At 43.2% G+C, this 20,333-nt stretch overlaps 3 protein-coding genes across 3 annotated transcripts in view; 2 read left to right on the forward strand and 1 right to left on the reverse strand.

Moving 5' to 3' along the window:
* The window catches only part of MOB3B (MOB kinase activator 3B), a 186,988-nt gene extending 167,083 nt beyond the window's left edge, over positions 1–19,905 (reverse strand). The window contains exon 1 of the mRNA XM_028115263.2: positions 19,705–19,905. The gene's annotated coding sequence lies outside the window, so the exon portion shown is untranslated. The remainder of the gene's footprint in view (positions 1–19,704) is intronic.
* IFNK (interferon kappa) lies at positions 14,112–14,862 on the forward strand. Its single transcript, XM_028115264.2, has one exon. The coding sequence runs from the start codon at positions 14,236–14,238 to the stop codon at positions 14,860–14,862; it is 627 nt and encodes a 208-aa protein (XP_027971065.1). The 5' UTR covers positions 14,112–14,235.
* On the forward strand, positions 19,109–20,101 carry LOC148162418 (uncharacterized). Its single transcript, XM_088019088.1, is given in 5 exon segments — positions 19,109–19,490; positions 19,493–19,662; positions 19,664–19,728; positions 19,730–19,834; positions 19,870–20,101. Coding segments are annotated over 5 exon segments (954 nt in total).
* Positions 20,102–20,333: the final 232 nt, after the last annotated feature.

The following is a 20,333-nucleotide window of genomic DNA, read 5'->3' on the forward strand; positions in this document are numbered from 1 at the left end:
TGCCAAAGTCACTTTAATTGAGTCTGTTTCACCTTCTTTAGTTTCTTTCTATGTCTCAAGTTCCCAGTACTGGGAAAACTATGACTTTCTACCTATAAGGTATCTTGTGATAAACACAAAGTTCCTTTGCAGAGCTGCCTTATTATGCAATTTAAATTACAGAAAGCACAAACAGGTGTCCTTCCTGAACAGATGAAGAGAGTCTTCATTTAAAACTCCAATTACAGCAATACGATCTAAAAAAAAAAACTTTTTTAATGCTATTTATGAGAGGAGGACTCCATATTAAGGAAAGTAATATACTTCCAGCAAAGGAAAGTGTCAGAGAATTGGTATTTTGGGGCAGTCTTTGTTTTTTGCTTGACAAAAACAGACGTTGCTGGTCAAAAGGAAATTTTAAAATTACAGTTTACATTTTACCTCTAGATAGTCCCTGATGCTCTTTCAGGGAAAGCACACGCTCAACATAAAGAACAAGGACCCTGACCATTTGTCCTTCACTCTTCTGCCACCAGTTCAGCTCTCTTATTTTTTCCAAACACATGCAATCCCTCTCCCTACCAATTAGGTAGATCTTCGGTTTCTAGGCATCATTCACTAAGCATAGTGCTATAAGCTCTATTGTCATGGTTTCACTGCTATTGGATCAAATGAGATGAGAGAATTCTCCATTTGAACCCAAAACAACCTTTATATCAACTGGTCCAGACACATAGAACCTAGAACTAAATTGACAGAGTCATCGATCTGTGTCTCCTACACAATATCAACATCAGAGAATATTTACACATTCTAATTCCTCTATCTCTTCCTCATCCAAACCCTGGTTTTGGGATTTAGTTATTCTTCACTATTCCCCTAAAGTCTAGAGACTAGAGGGGTGCCTGGGTGGCTCAGTCGTTAAGCATCTGCCTTCAGCTCAGGTCATGATCCCAGGGTCCTGGGATAGAGCCCGCATCAGGATTCCTGCTCAGCAGGAAGTCTGCTTCTCCCTCTCCCTCTGCTGCTCCCCCTGCTTGTGCTCTCTCATTCAGGTGCTCAGTCATTAAGCGTCTGCCTTCGGCTCAGGTCATGATCCCAGGGTCCTGTGATTGAGTCCTGCATCGGGCTCCCTCCTCCGCGGGAAGCCTGCTTCTCCCTCTCCCACTCTCCCTGCTTGTGTTCCTGCTCTCGCTATGTCTCTCTCTGTCAAATAAATAAATAAAATCTTTAAAAAAAAAAATCTTTAAAAAAAAAGTCTAAAATGGGTGGCAGGGCTGTGTTCCTTCTGGAACACTGGGTCCACCCTAATACTCTAGGATGATGGCCTCAGTACCTTTAAGCTAACCACATATGCAAAGTCCCTTTTGACATGTAAGGTAACATATTCACAGGTTCTAGGGATTTGAATGTGGACATCTTTTGAGGGTCATTATTTTCCCTACCATACCCCATCAGGTTCTTCCAAATGACTGTGCTCTCCTAGATAGTGACCCCCATTTGGCTGCTGGAAAAGCAAAACACCTGTGTCTATATCTGGATTCCCCTGGGAAGAGCAAGAACAAAGAAATGATTTAGTCTGGTGTTTCTGATCCTGAATCAGCTTTGCCCAAGTGTCTGCTCAAGCCTCTAATGTACATTCTACACCAAAAATTATCACTTTCCAGTAAGTTTGTGGAGTACAGAATTCAACTTTCCCTCCTTGGACGCTCAGAACTCATGCTGGCATTTCAAAGGTCTGGAGGAGTCCCCCAGGAAAGAAACTTACTTTTCACATAACATTTCATGGAACACTTAGGGAATAATGCACTACATTGTCCTCCAACTCTGGTCAATGCCACGGAAATAGCTCTGCAAGGCATCTCCACACCTCTCCAGCTCCTCTTAAGAGCCTAATGCTTGAAGCCATGCCTCCTGCCATAAGAGAGTAGTCCTTCTCTTGCACCAGCCGTCAGGTGAACTTTGGCAAACCCAGAACCTTCTTACTGACTCACACAAAGTATGTGAAGTGACCTATTGTTCAGGTGTCTCAGTTCTGCCTGGAGACTCATTTCCTGGAGAGCTAGGTGGGTTCCCCCACCCCCTTATTCTTCTCTTCTCCCTCTCCTTGACTCTGGCTCTTAAAACTCAAGGGGGAAAATGAGCAGGAAATGGTGTGTCACCAAATATACTTACGGGTTTTGCTTCCCTCCCTTACTTGTCAGATCAACTACTTAGGCAGATTGCCACATGAAAACTAAAACAGTTTCTTCTTTCAGCAAATGGTTGCTATTGTCAAAACAAAGAAGAGTATGTTCACTGCCTCACTGCTGGTGTGTTCCGGGCTGTGACCCTGGCACTCCACTGCATGGATGTTTGATTCACTGTAGTCTTTCCCAGAAATCACTGGAAGCTTGGGAGATAGCACAGAATCTCAGAAGAATACTTAGAGATCACTCACTGGACTTTCTTCTTGCATCCTGGCATCTTCCTTCAGTAACCCTAATTAAGAGGCTCTTCATTTATGTTTCATACATTTTATGACCATCAACTACGTACTCACCTGAAAAAAATCCTTTACACTAGAGTCCTGACAGACCAGGCAATGTGCCTCTTCTGTATGCCTGAAATGCCTTCTCTCTACCTACATCTTCCATAATAATAATAGTAAAGATTTATAGAATGTTTACCACAGGGTAGGCGCTATACCAGCCCTTTTAATTATGTCATCTTATTTCATCTTGACCACAATCCCATGAGGTAATATTGCTACTTTAAAGACAAACAAAGCACAAAACCATTACTGAGTTTTTACTGTATTTACTGGTATTATTTACTGAGGGTTTTCCATATTTCAGACACTAACGTGGGCTAAGCACTTTACATTTTTATCATCAAGTCTATGAGGAGGTGTTAAGGTTCCTCTTTCACAGATAAAGAAACTGAGGCTTCCATGAGGTAAGACATGCCCCCACGGTCACACAGCTAGTAAGAGGTAGAACTGGGATCCAAAGCTACGAGTATCTTCTATTTATCCTTCACTGACTCCTCCCTGTTGTCTTTCCAGCCAGAGGGGTCCTCTGTGTATCTGCGAATTCACAGAGCATTTATTCATCATCCCAGTCTTGTTACTTGTCATATTCTGCACAGAGCTTAATTTCTCCTCACTGGGTATCTCTTAATCCACTTTGCATTCCTTAACATGCCACTCGGAACACAGGCTCTATAAATATAAACTGGTTTAGAGTAAGTCAGCTTACAGCAACCAAGACTGGCAAAATAAACAAAACAAACAAACTGTTTTTTGATGAAGAGTTTCCAGGTCTCGGTTGATTTCTTCATTGTTTCAGGAAGCAGCTACACAATGGCATTCAGTACAGGGGATGACACTGAATGGTCTGTCCCCTGGTGCTTGTTTGAGCAGCCACCACAGCTGTTCGGCCGAGTCCCCTCGGATCTGCTGGTGAGACCAAGACTGAAAGAATCTGTGAGTCAGAGTAAGCTCCAGCTTCTGGAAAGTGTCTGACACACAGTAGGCACTCAACAAATATCTTTTGAATAATGACCAGTTACAAAGTCACGTGGTACAGATTCAGCATTTAGAAATGATCATCTCCTTTCACCTCTGAAATGATTCTTAGATACCATTCATCTAGAACATGATATACTCAAGACACTTATTTTCACCTAAATAATAAGATTACCTTCAATAATAAAAATAAAAAATAACTAAGAAAAACTGTAAAATGAAATCCTGCAGATTCTTTTGGTGATAAAGTGAAATGCTATATGCCAACTTAGTAACACTGTGCTCGATGCATGGCTGATGCCCAGCAATGATCCTGAAGGACCTTCTTCTACATGTTGGTCCCCATGGGGCAATAAGTGCTATGGGTTCTGTTTTCTAAAGAAAGTTAATGACAGTCTCTTTCTACCAAAATATATTTCTTGTAAGGAAAACATGCTTTTTTTAAAAGCCACCAAATTAATAATTTCTCTTATTTGTATAATTTTGAAAAAAAAAACAATTTTTTATCTCAATAGTACTTCTGCTACTGCTCTTCAGTAGAAAAGAAAATAACCCCATTAGAAAGCTGCTTATGGATTTTAGAAAATCTGAGTGTCTACAAAGCATTCCATTGTACCAGCCCAACCCCTAAGCCAACTCATACCAGTGCCAACACATTTCAATTGCTAGACTCTTTCTCCTGCTAGATCAAGTGCATGGCAGAGATGGGCTAGCTGTTTATCACACTATTCCCTCTCCGTCCTGGGCACATAGCTGGACTATATTGCCTGGCATCCCTTGCACTTAGCTGTGACTATGACTATGTGACTAAGTTCCCACCAACGAGATATGGCTGGAGGGCCTGTGTGCCCCTCCAAGCCCGGCTCATATAATGATCCCATGCACACCCCTCCAGCTCTCGCCATTCTGCCCCAGCTTGAAGAAGATAAGCCCTGAAACCTTGAAAGCCTCATGGAAGATGGCAGAGCCTCAAGATAGAAGGTTTCTGTGTCCCTGACCGCTGCTTGGAAAAAAGCCAACCACAGCCCAAGTACCTCTGTTCTAAACTTTACATAAGTAAGAAATGCTTCTATCATGTTTGATCCATTCTACTGTCTTGGATGTGTTTGTTAAAGTAGCTAGCTAGCATCAGGAGGTCCTGAGATTTTTGCAAAATTATGAAATACTGACAGATTATTTATAAAATAGTAAATCTAATCATTGTATGCCAAATCAGACACTAGCTTATAAAATAACAAAGTAACCTAGAACTAAGATATCATTGTAGACTAGGTTCTACTCTAGATAAACCACTGAAGGTGCCAAAAGTTTAAGAAAAATGTTGTTGAAAACCTTGAAATATAGAATATTCTTTTAATTGATTTAATTTTTCTGTGACACCAGAAAAGCCCGCTATCGCTTGATTTCAGTGATAAGAACATCCTGATCCAGCCTCATAAGCACCAGTGTTTAAAAGGAGGACAGTTTGTGCCAGAGCATTCATGCAAATAGACATATCTGAGACTTTTAAAAAAAATTGGTGAGAATTGGAGTGGTGAGGTATAGGCTCTCATCTATATTTAGTAAAAGAGAGATTAGGATCACTTTAACTTCAGAATTATATGATTATATTTGAACACTGATAGTAATCCATAATTTAAACTGATCATAAAAACACATTATTTTATTTAAATGTTAAATGTATAGGAATATGTATTTGTCCTGTGTACACATAGGAAATATACCAGGAGACACTCTCAGAAATTTAAGTCTCAAGCAAAACCTGAGAAATTTAAGCCTCAACCACAACCAAGGTCCAATTAAGTAAATTATTTATTTTGTTGTCCAAAGTATAAGGGACCTAACCAAGTTTAAGGCCATCAAGTTAAAGATGTAATGCCAAATAAGATTACTTACTGGTTCTCAAAAAACTGTCTGGTTAATGCAGTAAAGACCTTATAAGTAGATAGATAATCAATGGCACTTCTGGAAAACTGCCTTTGGTGATCACAGCTGTTGACCTGGGCCCAAATGCATCCCAAATAACTTACTAAAAACATCTCTCCCATCAGTCTTCTCTCCATCTCCACTGCTCCTACTTTTATCTACACGACCACAGCTCTTACCTGGCACACCGAAATATCTACTCTCAACCTGGGTTCCTTGCTTCCACTCTTGCCCCTTTTCCACATGGTTCCCCCCAAGGGGTGCCCAAAGCAATCTCTCTAAAGCACAAGTCATATCACACCACTCTCTAGCTTAAAATCCTTTCATATGTCTTCACGGGTCTTAGGATAGAATTGGAACTCTCGCCCACCCCATCTCAACCTATCCTAGTACCAGTCTCCCCATTCCCTTCACTCCAACCCAACTAATCTCCTTTGAGTTCCTTGAATATCTCCAGTTCTTTTCCATCAAGGCTTTTGAACTTCCGGTTCTCTCTGCCTGAAATGCTCTCCCTCCAGCTCTTTACATGGCTGATTCTTCTTCATCCTTCAAGTCTCAGCTTAGTGATCACCTCCCCCAATTACCCTCCTGCCCTGTTTATTTCCTTCCTAGCACTTTTAATACCCTATAATTTTATTCTCTATTGTCTGGAAATCTAGACACCCTATGAGAACATGAACTTTTCTTTTTTCTATTACATTGTTTCAGGCATCATATCCTCAGAGATGGGTGGATGAATGGATGGACAATATAGGCAATAGATAATTTCAACATTCTTTGTCCCATGGACCATCCATGAGAAACTGTATTATCACATTTGTCAGTAAGTGTCACTGTCCTGTCCTGCAGGCATGGTTATAAAGCAATCTCAATTTCTGCTCCTTTAACTGTGTCTCCCCTGGGAACATAAAGACGTTTTAGTTCTGGGGCCATCCATTCGGCCCTTTCTACACAGTAAGTCTTACTATTAAATGAAAAATACCCAAGTTTGCAAAACTGATGATCCCAAACGGATATGTCCTAATATTTCATTATCCACGGTCTCACACAAGGCTATCCCGGCTTTGAATTTTAGCTATCCAACTTCTGAAGAAGCTCTTTCAGGAGAAACAAAAGTCACCTCAATGCAGAGTAAAACTACAAGCCACTTCCTGGATTCCCATATCTAGGAGTATCACGCTTAGAGGAAAGGAGCAAATCAAACTGACGACTATATGGAAATCCAGTACACACTTCACTTTGATTTATGGCACTGGGTCAATCTGACAGAATAGCTTGTTTTCCCAGTTCTGACTAACTGGAGGAGAGTTGTGCCTACAAATAGGTTTCCCAGACGTTCCTCTGTACATATAACAGGAAATGCAGAATTGGCTCTGGGCAGGGGCTCTGGAAATGTCAGGGCAGTCTCTCCACACTGAATGTCCCTGAGAATGCCAACATTCTCAAGTGACCACACTTTTCCCCACTTTGAGCCATGGTGAAGACATGCTATCCCAATCCAGCTGAACTGAAGAACTCCATTCTGTAACTCAACATGAGAAAACTCAGTAAGCCCCCGCAGAATGCCTGCCAGGGAACTGCACATGAGCAATGTGACATCTGCCTACACAGAGGGAGGTTACAAGAATCACCCCAGCAAGGCATGTGGTGGTAGTCACTCCTGTAAGGCAGTTGCTGGGGTCTTTACCCAGGAAATTCCATAGTGCTCTCTTCTTGAAGGCCCAGAGGAGAAATGCCTCCCAGGACTCAGTACCAAGAAAAGCTTTGTTTCTACTAAGGATTTTGCTTTGCTGATGGTTTGTTTTATCTTTTGGACACTGTGATTACTTTAACAGATCACATTTCCTCTTTGCTTCTAGAAAGCCCAGGGATGGATTTGCAACCCTCTTCAATGACACTGGACATTATGACATGCATTCTTATGTTCCAACTGTACCACTGATTTCATCTTGTTTTCTTACACATGTTTTTCCTCAACTCTGATTTCTTTAAATACTTTGTATTCTCTTGTATATATTTTACAAGCTGCTTCAAATCCTTTTGGGAATGAAATAGGCTATTAATGCATAGATACACACAGTGGATTTTATGCCAAACCTGTTACAACCCTAGATCCTGTAAAAACACAATATGGCCTCAGACCTGGGCTTGAATCCTGATTCTGTAGGTTTCTAGCTATGTGATCTCGGGCAGGTCCCTTAATAGTTCCAAGCTTCCATTTCCTCCTCGTTAAATTAAGGGTAATATGGACGCCTGAGGGCGCCTGGGTGGCTCAGATGGTTGAGCATCTGCCTTCAGCTCAGGTCATGGTCCCGGGGTCCTGGGATCGAGTCCCATGTTGGGCTCCCTGCTCCTTGGGAGCCTGCTTCTCCCTCTGCCTCTCTCTCTCTCTTTCATGAATAAATAAATAAAATCTTTAAAAAAAAATATGGACGCCTGAGTGGCTCAGTTGGTTAAGCGTCTGCCTTCGGCTTGGGTCGTGATCCCAGGGTCCTGGAATCGAGTCCCGAATCAGGCTCCTTGCTCAGCAAGAAGCCTGCTTCTCCCTCTGCCACTCCCCCTGCTTGTGCTCACTCTCTGACAAATAAATAAATCTTAAAAATAAATTAATTAATTAAGGATAATAACATCTGCATTGTACTATGGGTATGAGAAATAATGATAATTTATATGAACAGTCGCTACTTAGTAACTGCAAAATAAATAGTGTCTTCTCTTATTAATAACAACTACGCAGACTGCTACCAAAAAATACATAAAGGCAATGTCTGGAAGACACAGGGACACAGACACATGGAGGATGTCATGTGACTATGCAGGCGAGACTGGAGTGATGTACCTAACAAGCCAAGGACCACCAAGAATTATCAGCAATCACTAGAAGCTAGAAGAGGCAGAAGAAGATTCTTCCCTAGGTTTGGAGAGAAAACGCCATGATGACACTTTGATTTTGGACTTCCAGACTCCAGAACTGTGAGAGAATAAATTTCTTATTTTACGCCAGGCTGTTTGTGGAAATTTATTATGGCAGTCATAGGAAACCAATACATCCCCCAACTTCTATAGCCCCAAATAGTAGAAGTGAGGTAATCAAAACCAGGTTTCAATCTAGCTGACATCTGCCAAGGTCTCACAGATATTTACCTGACTTAAATGAATTAATTCCCCTCTCTGACCTTCAAACAGCTCATCTATAACATGGGATTAGGTCTAGATCAATGACGGCAAATACAGTGTAATTGGGAATGGCTGCCTACGAGTGCTGTGTTGAGAAGGATTATGCGGAGTCATCTGGACAAAGAGGCAGAGACAGTCAAAATACTCCATCTTCATGTTCTTCACGCCTCTGTCACCGTCCTTGTCAGTTTCCTCTTCCACTACCCCCTCTTTAAACACGGGTGATGCTTAGGGTTCTGATACTCGCTCACACGTCTCTTCCTACCTTACATGTTCTCCTTAGACAAACCAACTGATTCTTATGGTCTTAAAGGATCACCTATAGTTTCTGCTAATAATTTCAAATCTCTCTCTCCCATCTAGATCAGTCTCCTGTCCTCATTTAGTCCCACACATCCAACTGCTGGATGAACATCTCCACTTGGCTATCCCAACAGCCAACTCCAAATAACTCACCTATAACAAAACCCACCAGTTGCTCCCCAAAGCCTGCTCCTCTCATATGCTGCCTCTACGTTGGTGGCACAACCATATACCTAGTTAGAAAACTGGGCTTTTCACTTTTCTGGTTCCAATTCCTCAGCCTCCCACTTCAAATCACTTATCAAGATCTGCCCATCTTACCTCCTAGATAATTCCCTTCCATACCTACTATCATTGTCCTAATTCAAACTTCCATCAGTTCTTGCCTTTCAAGATTCAGCTCAGGACCCACTGCCTCCAGGAACCTCTGCAAGGACAGGGACTACATCTGGCTTTTCTGCCACTGTATTCTTAGAATCTGTCATTGTGTCTAACACTATAGGCAACAGATGATAACGATGACAACAACGATGATGGTGTGTATCATTTATTGATCACTTACTATGTACCAGGCACCATTCTCAGCAATTTATATCTCCACAACCACCTAATGGGGTTCTCATTATCCTTATTTACAGATGAAGTATAGAAAGTTTAAGGGACTTGCTCAAAGCTATACAGTTCTACCAAGAGGTTGCTGAACTGATCCGAAATTCAATTTAAATTAAGATAAAGTCATAAGGTAAAATAGTGACACATACACCTATTTGTTCAATAAATATTTATTGAACATATACTATGTGTTAAGCACTGAAGATATAAGTAAATGAATACATAAACACATTAATTTCAGACATGGGGAAATCTCTCCGAAAACTCATTCCAAGCCACTTCTCCAGGCCTGAACTGACCCAGGAATCCGGGAAACCAGTCATTATCTATAGAATTCTAAATAACTTTGAGAAATACTAGGGGTGGCAGACTTAATTCAGAGTTTCCTCCTTTGCTATTCACCCCTCTGACCCCAATAGTCTATCTCTAAGTGTCCTTCCAACCCCACATTCTATTATTTAGATTCTGTTCTTCACAGGCTACCAAGGGGCAAGGGTCTTGGCAAGAAGAGATCCTTTCCCACAACCCCTGGCTCCAGTAGATTATTCCTGGACACTACCCCCAAACCCAAGCATTGCTTGGACCCTAAAGAAATCCTAAAAATTGGAGCATGTGAGTCTTCCGTCAGTCTAAGAAAAGTCCACTTAAATTTTCCCATAATGCCTTTCTTTGTTATTTATAAATGTCAGGAAACCTATGACTGCATGCAAGCTGACTGTAATTAAAGTAAGACCCTGTCCTCTCTGCAATGGCAACTACTTTTTAAAATATTTATCCAAGATAGGGGTGCCTAGGTGGCTCAATCAGTTAATCATCTGATTTTGGATTTCGGCTCAGGTCATGTTCTCAAGGTCCTGGGGTCAAGCCCCATGTCAAGCCCCATGTCCAGGCCCATGTTGAGCCCATTGAGCCCTGCATTAGGCTCCGTGCTCAGGAGGAATTTTGCTTGAGTATTCTTTGTCTCCCCCTCCCTCTGCTTGCTCATTCTCTCTCTCTCTTTCAAAAAAGTAAATAAATAAATCTTTTAAATAAATAAATAAATATTTACCCCAGACAAGAGGACATGTCTGGGAAGAAACAGCAAGAGTGGAGTGAGTGACAGATGATCAACACATTACGCTCACCTTGGTTTGAAACTTGCTTTTCATGGAGAGCAATAAATCCTACCAGAGAATACTAAATGCTCCGGAGCTGAATCACAGCAATCCTGTCTAGACTGAAATGTCTCATCTCCATTTTGTCAAACACATTGTGTCTTGCCTATTATTGTGCAACTTGTAATCCATATGGACTTTACACAGTTCTATCAACAACAGAGCAGCCCCTGACCACATATAAATGATCTCAAGACATGCTAGAGACATAAGGGCAGATATCACGGAAATATCATTAGCTATGGCAACATACTAATGACAGATGGAGCAGTTTTAACAAATTTTGTGATAAAAACATTTCCTTACACTGTCATTCTTTTCAGTTTTTTTGATATTTTGAGATATACTCACATGGCATGGCTTTTGCAGAACAGAGGCAAGACCTATGACTGATCATCCAGTAATGCTTCAGATCAGAGCAATTTGTACATATGTGTGTGTACACATGTGCATGCATCCATATAAGATTTTTAGTATGACTGGTGCCCCTTGGGAGTGTGGTGTGCACAGTTTTTAGGGAAATGCACACAAGTAAATCCAGCACAAAGTTATGCAACTGAATGCACCTGTGCATGAGGTGAGCAGCTAGCAGAGGAATAGTTTCCTGTAAAGGGCTTCCTGAGTTCTACTCTAAGAGGTCAACGGGAGTTTGTATGGTGGATAGGATTATCAGGTGAAATAATGGGACACCCAGTTAAATTTGAATTTGGGGTACATGATGAGTGATTTTTTAGTACAGGTACTTCCCAAATATTGCATGGGTGTTCCGTATTTTTACTTGCAAAATGAGACATAGATAAGAATTTTTAAAAAGCTGGGGCGCCTGTGTGGCTCAGTCGTTAAGTGTCTGCCTTTGGCTCAGGTCATGATCTCAGGGTTTTGGCATCGAGCACCGCATCAGGCTCCCTGCTCCGCAGGAAGCCTGCTTCTCCCTCTCCCACTTCCCCTGTTTGTGTTCCCTCTCTCACTGTGTCTCTCTCTGTCAAATAAATAAACAAAATCTTTTTTTAAAAAAAGAATTTTTAAAAAGCTAACAGTGGAAGATATGCTTGTCAGTCATCTCTCCTTCTTTGTCATGAATCTTGTCACCATCAGCATCAATTAACATTTACAGCACATGGGGATGAGGTCCATGCTGTAGGGAAGACCTATGAATTACTCCTGCTATCTAACACACTCAGAATGTGCCTGCTTCTTCAATAATGGACTCCCGGAGATCATGGACTATACCTTATTCCTCCATCCTCAAGACCTACCCAGTGATTGGTATGTGGTACTAGCTAAAAATACAGTTTTGAGGGATGCCTGGGTGGCTCAGTTGGTTAAGCATCTGCCTTCGGCTCAGGTCTTAATCCCAGGGTCCTGGGACGGAGTCCCATATCGGGCTCTTTGCTCAAAGGGGAGCCTGCTTCTCTCTCTCCCTGCTTCTCCCTCTGCTGCAACTCTCCCTGCTTGTGCTCTCCCTCTCTCTCTGACAAATAAATAAAAAATAAAAATCTTTAAAATAAATAAAAATAAAAAATAAAAATGCAGTTTTGAATAAATGAGGATGTGATACGGAATGACTATAAAGGGAGGAAATTTGGGGTGAGCAGGATAAAATGACAAAACTGTACATGGCAGAAAATAGAGGGACCTTCAAGATGGTTGACAACAGCCAAATCTGCAGCCACCTCCAACACCTATGAGCAGAACCTCGTAGCACAGTAATTCAAGTGAACAAACTATGAGTTTGGTTAGTAAGGCTGAACTGTCTCAAATAAGTGCAAAGTAGTCTAATCATTCTAAGTGGGTAGGGGAGGGAGAAGTATACAAAGCTGGGAAATCAATACTTAAAACAATTATGCACTTTAAAAAGCCATAATGAAGGGGGACAAAGCATTTAAAAGCCCCCAAGAGGGACAAGCAGTTCTGCCTAGGACAAGGTAACAAGTTTTAGATGGAAGAAGTTATATGAGCTATATAAGCAGGTATGGCCTTCAGAGATGCTTTGCACTTTATAGACTCTGTGTGTATGTTTAATAATATATGTATATATATATAAACATATATATTTTTATTGAAAAGTTAAAAAAATGGTACACTGAACTCCCACATACTCTATGTTATTCTATGGAATGAGAACTGAGTCTTGGGGTAAATTCACATTTCCTTTGAAAGTATCCCAGAATGGAAATGTTTAAGCAAATAAAGCAGTACATATTGGTCACACTGCAAACGCATATTTTTCTACTCAGAGAAAATATTTGTAGCATGTGCACTTCTAGATTTTTTTCTGCACATATATGCACATGTAGGTATTTCACAAATATGCTATCAGACTCTATATACTATCCATGTAAGCTTGGTTTTAAACTACAAAGTGAATTTAAACAAGTGACCAAATATATTCCCACAACATAATATTTAATACTTACAAAGAAATTTTCTACTGATGAATTAGTTAACCACCTATCTACTACTGAACATTTAAGTTGTTTTCCATTTTTTTTCTGTGATAAACTTCCTGACAGCTAAGTCTTTAAAGATGTCAATCATTATTTCTTGGGGATAAATTCCTAGAGGAAGAACTATTGAGTCAAAGACCATGTACATTTTTAAGACTTTTGATACATATCATCATTTTGCTCTCTAGAAAGGTTTTGTCAATTTATAATGTTATAATTATAAAATATTAAAGGGCTCATTTTCCAAATGATTTTTCGTTAGTCACCTCATAAAATCATAAAATCTGCAAAATCAGAATTTAGAGAGCACATACATAGAGTAATATAGGTAGTAAGTACTTCTATGATAGGTATCAGAGGCATGTGTAATGTTAGGCAGCCATGGAAAGCGCTAGTTTAGGTTTAACTAAAGGAAAGGATAGTTGGAGAATATCAACATTTTCTAATGACAACAGAAAACCAAGCCAGCTTATAGTAAGTGCCATGTTCAATTGACCAACTCTGTTTTTCATCTTCTTTGAAACACAGAAAAGTAAAATAAAGAGAAAATATCCAAATAGAGAAGCTTAATTTAACAAGATCAGAGAAAACTAAGCTATGTTATATTCTGGTGGTCTTGCAATCAAATAATTAAAGTCATGTGGCCAATGTCTATGATTAATTCAATGAGAGAAGATGTTCGGCTATATAGCCAGATACCAAAAAAATTAAAAAATAATAATAATGATAATTTCTTTAATGGATAGCTCTCTTATGTAAGTGTTGAATAAGTGGTACAGTCAGAACTTTCAGTTCTTTCTGAAATACTCTGTTATCAATCTTGTTATGACAATCCTATAGTACTGGGATGGGTCATCCAGACAACTAAGGTAATGCAATGGTAATGCTTTGCTCACTTTAAAGAAAAAGATTAGCATTTCCAAAGTCAGCGTAGTCACCCAAAGTCAAAACAAACCTCAGAGGCAAAGGAAAGGGGCTGAAACCCTGAGAAACATAAAATGAGGAATGAGAAAACTCCTCCCCACTGAAGATTATTCAGGTGTATAAAGGCACACAAAGGAGTACTTAAGACCTAAAACATCACTGTCAACCTTGAGTCTGGTGGATTTTTTAGCTTGGGGAAAAGAAAATGAGCACTAAGCCTGACGTGTTTCGGATGTGTGTGTGGCCTGCATGCCTTGTGGGTCTTCTTATCACTGGCATCCTCTCCCTGGACTGTAACTTGCTGCATTTTCACCTGAGGAAAGTCACCTGGCAAAATCTGAGACTTCTGAGCAATACGAGCAGTTCATTTCCTGTAGAGTGCCTACAAGAAACCACAGCTTTTGAGTTGCCCCAAGAGATCCTATCACACACCCAGCCTGTGAAAAGGTACATCAAGGAGGCCTTCTATGAAATGTCCATACAGGCCTTCAACATCTTCAGTCAGCACACCTTCAAAACCACTTGGGAAAAGGACTATCTGAAACAAATCCAAATCGGACTCTATCAGCAACTGCAGTACTTGGAACAATGCTTGGAGGAAGAGGAGAAAGAAAAGGAAGACTCCAAAGAGATGGAACAGAACGGAATGAACTGGTCAGGAGCTATGGTATCCCAGCTGAGCAATCTAGAACTGAGGAGATACTTCAATAGGATAGACAACTTCCTGAAAGAAAAGAAATACAGTCACTGTGCCTGGGAAATCATCCGAGTGGAAATTAGAAGATGTTTCTACTACTTTCAGAAATTTGCAGTACTACTCAGGAAGAAATAAGGTATATTTTTAGAATTAAAATTCCTTTTCTCTCCAACATCTCCTTCTCCTTCATCTTCTTTTTAAGAATTATTGGGCTATCCTATAAGCCTGCCCACTGTCGGAGTGGCAGTGATTTAGGTAATGTTTACTGTCTCTAAAGTTGGCCTTGAGACATCAGCTACATCCACATTTTTAAGAGGTGATGCCAATCGTCCTCCGGGTACCAACAGTCTTGTTAGAAAGTTCTGAAGATAGTTTTAAAGGAGTAAGATCCTCTCCATGTTCTACTCTTTTCTTCCTCTTTCCCTTTTGCTATTTTGTACTTGTTTTGCTCTACGGCCTTTGAACTTCACCAAGCCAATGGTAGAGGATATGAATGAGAGAATGTTGCAAAATGAAACACCTCAGTGATTTAACTGTCATGCTGCCAAAGCTGTTTATTCTATGAAAGTTGAACATGTTAAAGGAGATTACACAAGCTTTCATAGAGTTAAAACCCTCCCTTTCTCCCCCAACTCAAAAAAAAAAAAAAAGTGAAATTTCTGTCCTATTTGCTTCTCATTTTGTTTGAAATACAGTTTGTAGGATGGAATTTTATTTTTTTAAGAGAATGAAGATACTCAATGATATCAGATGGTTGAATTAGATGGCCATTAAGTTCTCACTCAAACCTTTGAGAGCCAATGATTCTAATGTAGAAAACACAGTTTATTCCTATTGCATACTATTTGATTTCCACATCCAACGGCATGGAAAATGCTGCAGAAAAATATATCTTTCACTGTTTTTCCATATTTTTTATTATTATTTTTTTCCTTTTCAAAGATTTTATTTATTCATTTGAGACACAGAGATACAGAGAGAGAGAGAGAGAGATCATGAGCAGGGGGAGAAGCAGAGGGAGAGGGAGAAGCAGAGAGAGAGGGAGAAGCAGGCTTCCCGCTGAGCCAGGAGCCCGACTGCAGGGCTTGATCCCAGGACCCTGGGATCACGACCCCAGCCGAAGGCAGACACTTAACGATCTGAGCCACCCAGGTGCCCCTTTTCCGTATTTTTTAAATGCCTGAGATGAAGTACCTGCAGTCATATCTCACATTGATTTTCACATTGGATTTTCCCAAATAGAAGACCACTTTCTGTCTGTTAAGTAAACTAGTTATAATAATACATGAAACTTTAATATAGTTTATCTTTTTGGAAATTATTTGTATCCAGATTACCTAGATTATTTACTTAAATTTTCTTGTGTGATCCTTCATCTGTATTAATCCATCATCCAGCTGAAATTATTTTTTTTCTTCCTCTCTCTCCTTCTCCCCATTTCAGAATCCTGTACCTTCAAGCAAGAACTAACATAGAGATTTGTGGCTACACAAATGCAAATGCACAAATGTACCTGCTTCCACCCTTGGGAAACCTCTCCTGCTATACTATTTCAAAACCTAGCTCCTGAACTGTTTAGATTCAAAGTTCATTCAAGTACAGGACTCAAATGGTAAAGCCAGAGAGTCTTATAAAACTGAGGCAAATTTCCGGCAAAAATTAAAAGTTGTGGATTATGGTATCCTGGTTATCAGTGGAAGGAAAGCAAATAAAATGAGTTAGTAAAATACATTTAGTAAAAACAGCTCATCAAGAGTTGTTCTAAATGAGAAAAAAAAAAAAAGGCACCATGAACTGTAAAGATGTTGGGGCATGCAAGCTACTAAGCAGAAAGTATACAATTGGTATTTTCCAAGAATTTCTCTAATAATGCTTTTGCATAGTCTCCCTAATAACTCTACTGAGATCACGTCAGTTCTTTCCGTAATTTATGGTTGCAGTCTTGCCAAATGTTTGCTATGCTAGAGGGAAGAGAATTGGCACTTCGAGTCAATAAAGATTGTCCGATTACAAGGGCAGGGTCAGAAGTCAGAACAGCGTGCTTTTATGAAGAGCACCTCTAGTCAGAAAAAGGAGAACATTCCCACTGGAAAAAAAAATAGGTTAAGGACATAAACTGGCATCATCATAAAGGAAGAAATACTAAAAGACAACAGGAAAAATGTTTAATCTCATTTGTGGCTAAAGAAATACAAAAGAAGACAAGAGCATACCTCCTATCCATCTGGCAGAAATGAAAGAGTGGTTATAATATAGAATGTGAGTGGGGTGCGGGATATAGGAAAAAAAATCCTCTTGTATATTGTTAGACAGCAGGTAAAGTGGCATAACTTTCCTAGAGGATGATATGGCAATCTTAAATATCCTAAAAAAATGCATTAACTCCTTCAACCTAGCTATACTAAGCTCCAGAAATTTATCCAAGGAAATCACTGGATAAGAGCATTCACTGGAGGCTTATTTATAATACCCCCCCTTCCTTTTGTCTTCATTTTTACCTCTTTGTATTTTCTATTTTTTTCTACGATGATTCCGGGGAGGGGAGGTTAATTCTAAAATTAAAGAAACTGTATAAGCTCATCTTCCACTACAATTACCCTGTTTTCCGTACAGGGGGTAGACTGGGACAAACACTGCCCTTTCACTTGGTTAATGATGCCTTTGGGCACCTCTTGAGCAACCCAGGTCTGCCTTGTTGCTTCTCTCCTGCTGCTAAATTTCAAAGGAATCCTTCCTTAACCATCATTTTCATAATGAGACGTTTGTAAAGTGCCTTCCAGTGCTTCAAAGATTTTGCTTTTTTTCTTTTGTTGGTGCCACTGGTAATAATCCAGAAATCGCCAAAGTGCTCTGTGTCCACCTTCCTTAGTGGTCTTTGTTTTTCTATTTATTGAATGGAAGTCAAATTTCTGTTAAGTCAGGTAAAGGGAAAACTCCTAGAACTGTGCAGAGCTCCCACTTAATATGCTTGAGTGGACACCTAGGTCACAAGCATTCCGATGGAAGCTTGCTTCCTCCCTCCCCAAGCTTGGGGAAGGGATCAAAAGGTAGACGGTAAAAAGAGTGTTTAACTGTACTTCCTTGGAATAGGGACAATTGGGCCTCCATCAGAAAAAGCTGGTTAACACCACTATAGTAAAGCTGAGCATGTAGAGGTTCTAACAGGTGCACAGGCTTGGCCTCCCCTCACAGGCAAGACGACTGTCAGGGCACCTGACGGGAACCCTGCCTTCTCAGAGTAGCTACTTTGCTTTTGCCCTACCTCTTTTTTTTTTTTTTTTTTTTTAATCCACGCTAAGAAGCAGCACGATGTGTAAGCATCTACCTTGTGAGGGAACGCACAGAAACAGAGTCACCTGTAATCTAACAGGCGCACCCCCAGGGGAACTCATAGGCAGTCCTAAGCCACCGGTTCGCAAGTACTTGTTGGCGGGAACTCTGCCTCCGCGGCGTCTACGCGGTATCCTCCGATTTGCTTTTTCTAAATGCTGACAGGGGACCCAGGATTTAAACTTGGAGCCCTACCCCAAGTCAAAATTGCACGTTCAATCTGGAGGGAGCCACCTAACCACTACTTCTAGGCAAAGTCTTGAGGCTTCTTGGGTTACTTTCTTCTCCACTCTCGCCTGTTCTCCAGCCCTTGGAAACTCGCAGACCCCAGAACCTCGGCTTTCTGCCTACCAAAAGTGCCCTGATCCCGTCCCCGCGGCCCTGGAAGCGGCCCAGCCACAGGCCTTCGGGCGGAGATTTAAATCCACTGGAGCCACCCAAGGACACCCCGGCGGAGGGCGGAAGGTCGCTTCCCCTCTCGGGAGAGCAGCACTTCTCTCCGGCTGCGCCCTTCGCCGCGCGTCTGGGATCAGATCTGAGAAACGCGCCCCGGGCCCCAGGCAGTCGAGGAGGCGGGGAAGCAGCAACTTTCCCTCCGCCCTCTAACCGCAGGGCCTGGGTGCGGCGGCCGCGCCGAGGTCGCGCTCCTCGCCTTCCCCCGTGGGGATCCCGGGCGGGAGCCGGCCGTGTGGCTGGCGGGGGGGGCGGGGGGAGTGCGGGGAGGACCCCGGGGCGTCCTTCTCTCCGCGAGCCCCGCCAGATGTTGCAAAGGCAAACAATAGGGGAGACGCGGAGAAACAAAAGGCCATTCGTCACGATCTCCACGGGCTCTGTGGCGTGGTCCCTGCGGGGAGGACATCTGGGAGGCGGTCAGGAAGGTGGGTGAAGGGGGAGCCTGAGGGGCTTGGGGGTCTCGGTACTCACGTGCCAGGCACCAGAGGTCGGCCCTTTTCCATTCCGAGAGGCGTCCCAAGGCAGGGAGGACAATCAAAGGAAAGTTGAGGGGTTTTCACCTTCCTCGGCGCAGGGGAAGGGAGGGGCTGGATTCCAGATGTTTGACAGTTGTTGGCCCAAGGGGTCAGCAGGGTTTTGTCCGTCCTTCACCCACGCGCTCCCTCCCCGAAGCTCCGACGGTGCCCGGGGCGAGCGGGCCGGCGCAGCGGGCTTCCCCCAGCGGAGCCCGCGTCGAGCCTCCGCACACGCCCTGAGCGCGGTGCTCCGGCCCAGGCGCACTTTCGCAAAAGTTTGTCTTCCCGCCACCCGCAGCCCGACCCGCACGCGGCAGTCACCCGCGATTCGGGACGGCTCCGGGGCGCACTTGTGCCTCGCGGGGAGATGCATTTTACTGACAGAGCTTTCACAGTCAAGGCCCCGGAGCACGGGCTGGGGACTGGACTCTCGTTCCCGCCCCAGAAGGGCGCGCGAGGAGCCGGCCTGAGCCGAGGCGCGGGCAGGGGTCTGACGCGGATCCCAGCGCCGGAGCCGTCGCCCGCCCCCCACCCCACGCCACGCCACGCCACCCCACCCCACTCCCCGCTAAGCCCGCCCCCAGGTGCGCCCCGCACCCTGGCCCGCCCGGGCGCCACTGGGGGCGAGCAGTTGCCGGGCGGCGCCACTTCGCCTCGCCCCGCGCGGGCTCTCACTCACCGTGGGCTTTTACCTTCAGCCCGCGGCCCTGTCGGCTCCTGCGCCGGGTCAGCCGGAGCCGGCGCCAGAGGAGGAAGGTGAGCCGGAGGCCGGACGCGCGACGCTTGCGGATCCACGCGGCGGGCGCGGGGCGAGCGGCGAGGGGCTAGCACGCGCGGTCTCCAGGAGCGCGGCGCGAGCGAGCGAGAGCGGGGCTCGAGCTCCAGCCGCCGCCGCTCCGAAGTAGCCCCCACACGCGCCCAGCGCGCGGCTATCTCGCGGGGCGCCGAGCGGGGACCCCTGGCGGCCGCCCGCGGGATGGCAGCTCCGTGGGGAAGAGAAGTCAGGTCGCCTGGAGACTCTTCTTGCCTCCTGCAGAGGTGGGGAATGGGCGGTCTACGCGGGCTCCGCGCCCTGAGGAAAAGACCAGGACCCTCTCACTAGGGCTGAGAGGGAGATACCGCGTCCGCAAGGACGCGTTCTGGGTCCACACACAGCCAGGGCACCTAGAAAGGGGGAAATCACCTTCTCCAAGATTTTCTGACTTGTTGAAAAAGACTATGTTGGAAAATACTGACAGAGGGGAGCATGAATCATTGGAAAATACTGAGATTCTGGCGGATTTACTAGAACAACCTGGGAGTAGTGGA

Source organism: Eumetopias jubatus, unplaced genomic scaffold (assembly GCF_037043125.1).
Source record: "Eumetopias jubatus isolate StellerSeaLion01/CBP00866 unplaced genomic scaffold, mEumJub1_p1.0 scaffold_15, whole genome shotgun sequence".
NCBI classification, from domain to species: Eukaryota; Metazoa; Chordata; class Mammalia; order Carnivora; family Otariidae; genus Eumetopias; species Eumetopias jubatus.

Coding starts and splice junctions, on each gene's coding strand:
- IFNK (XM_028115264.2), top strand. CDS start 14,236: ATGAGCACTAAGCCTGACGTGTTTCGGATGTGTGTGTGGCCTGCATGC.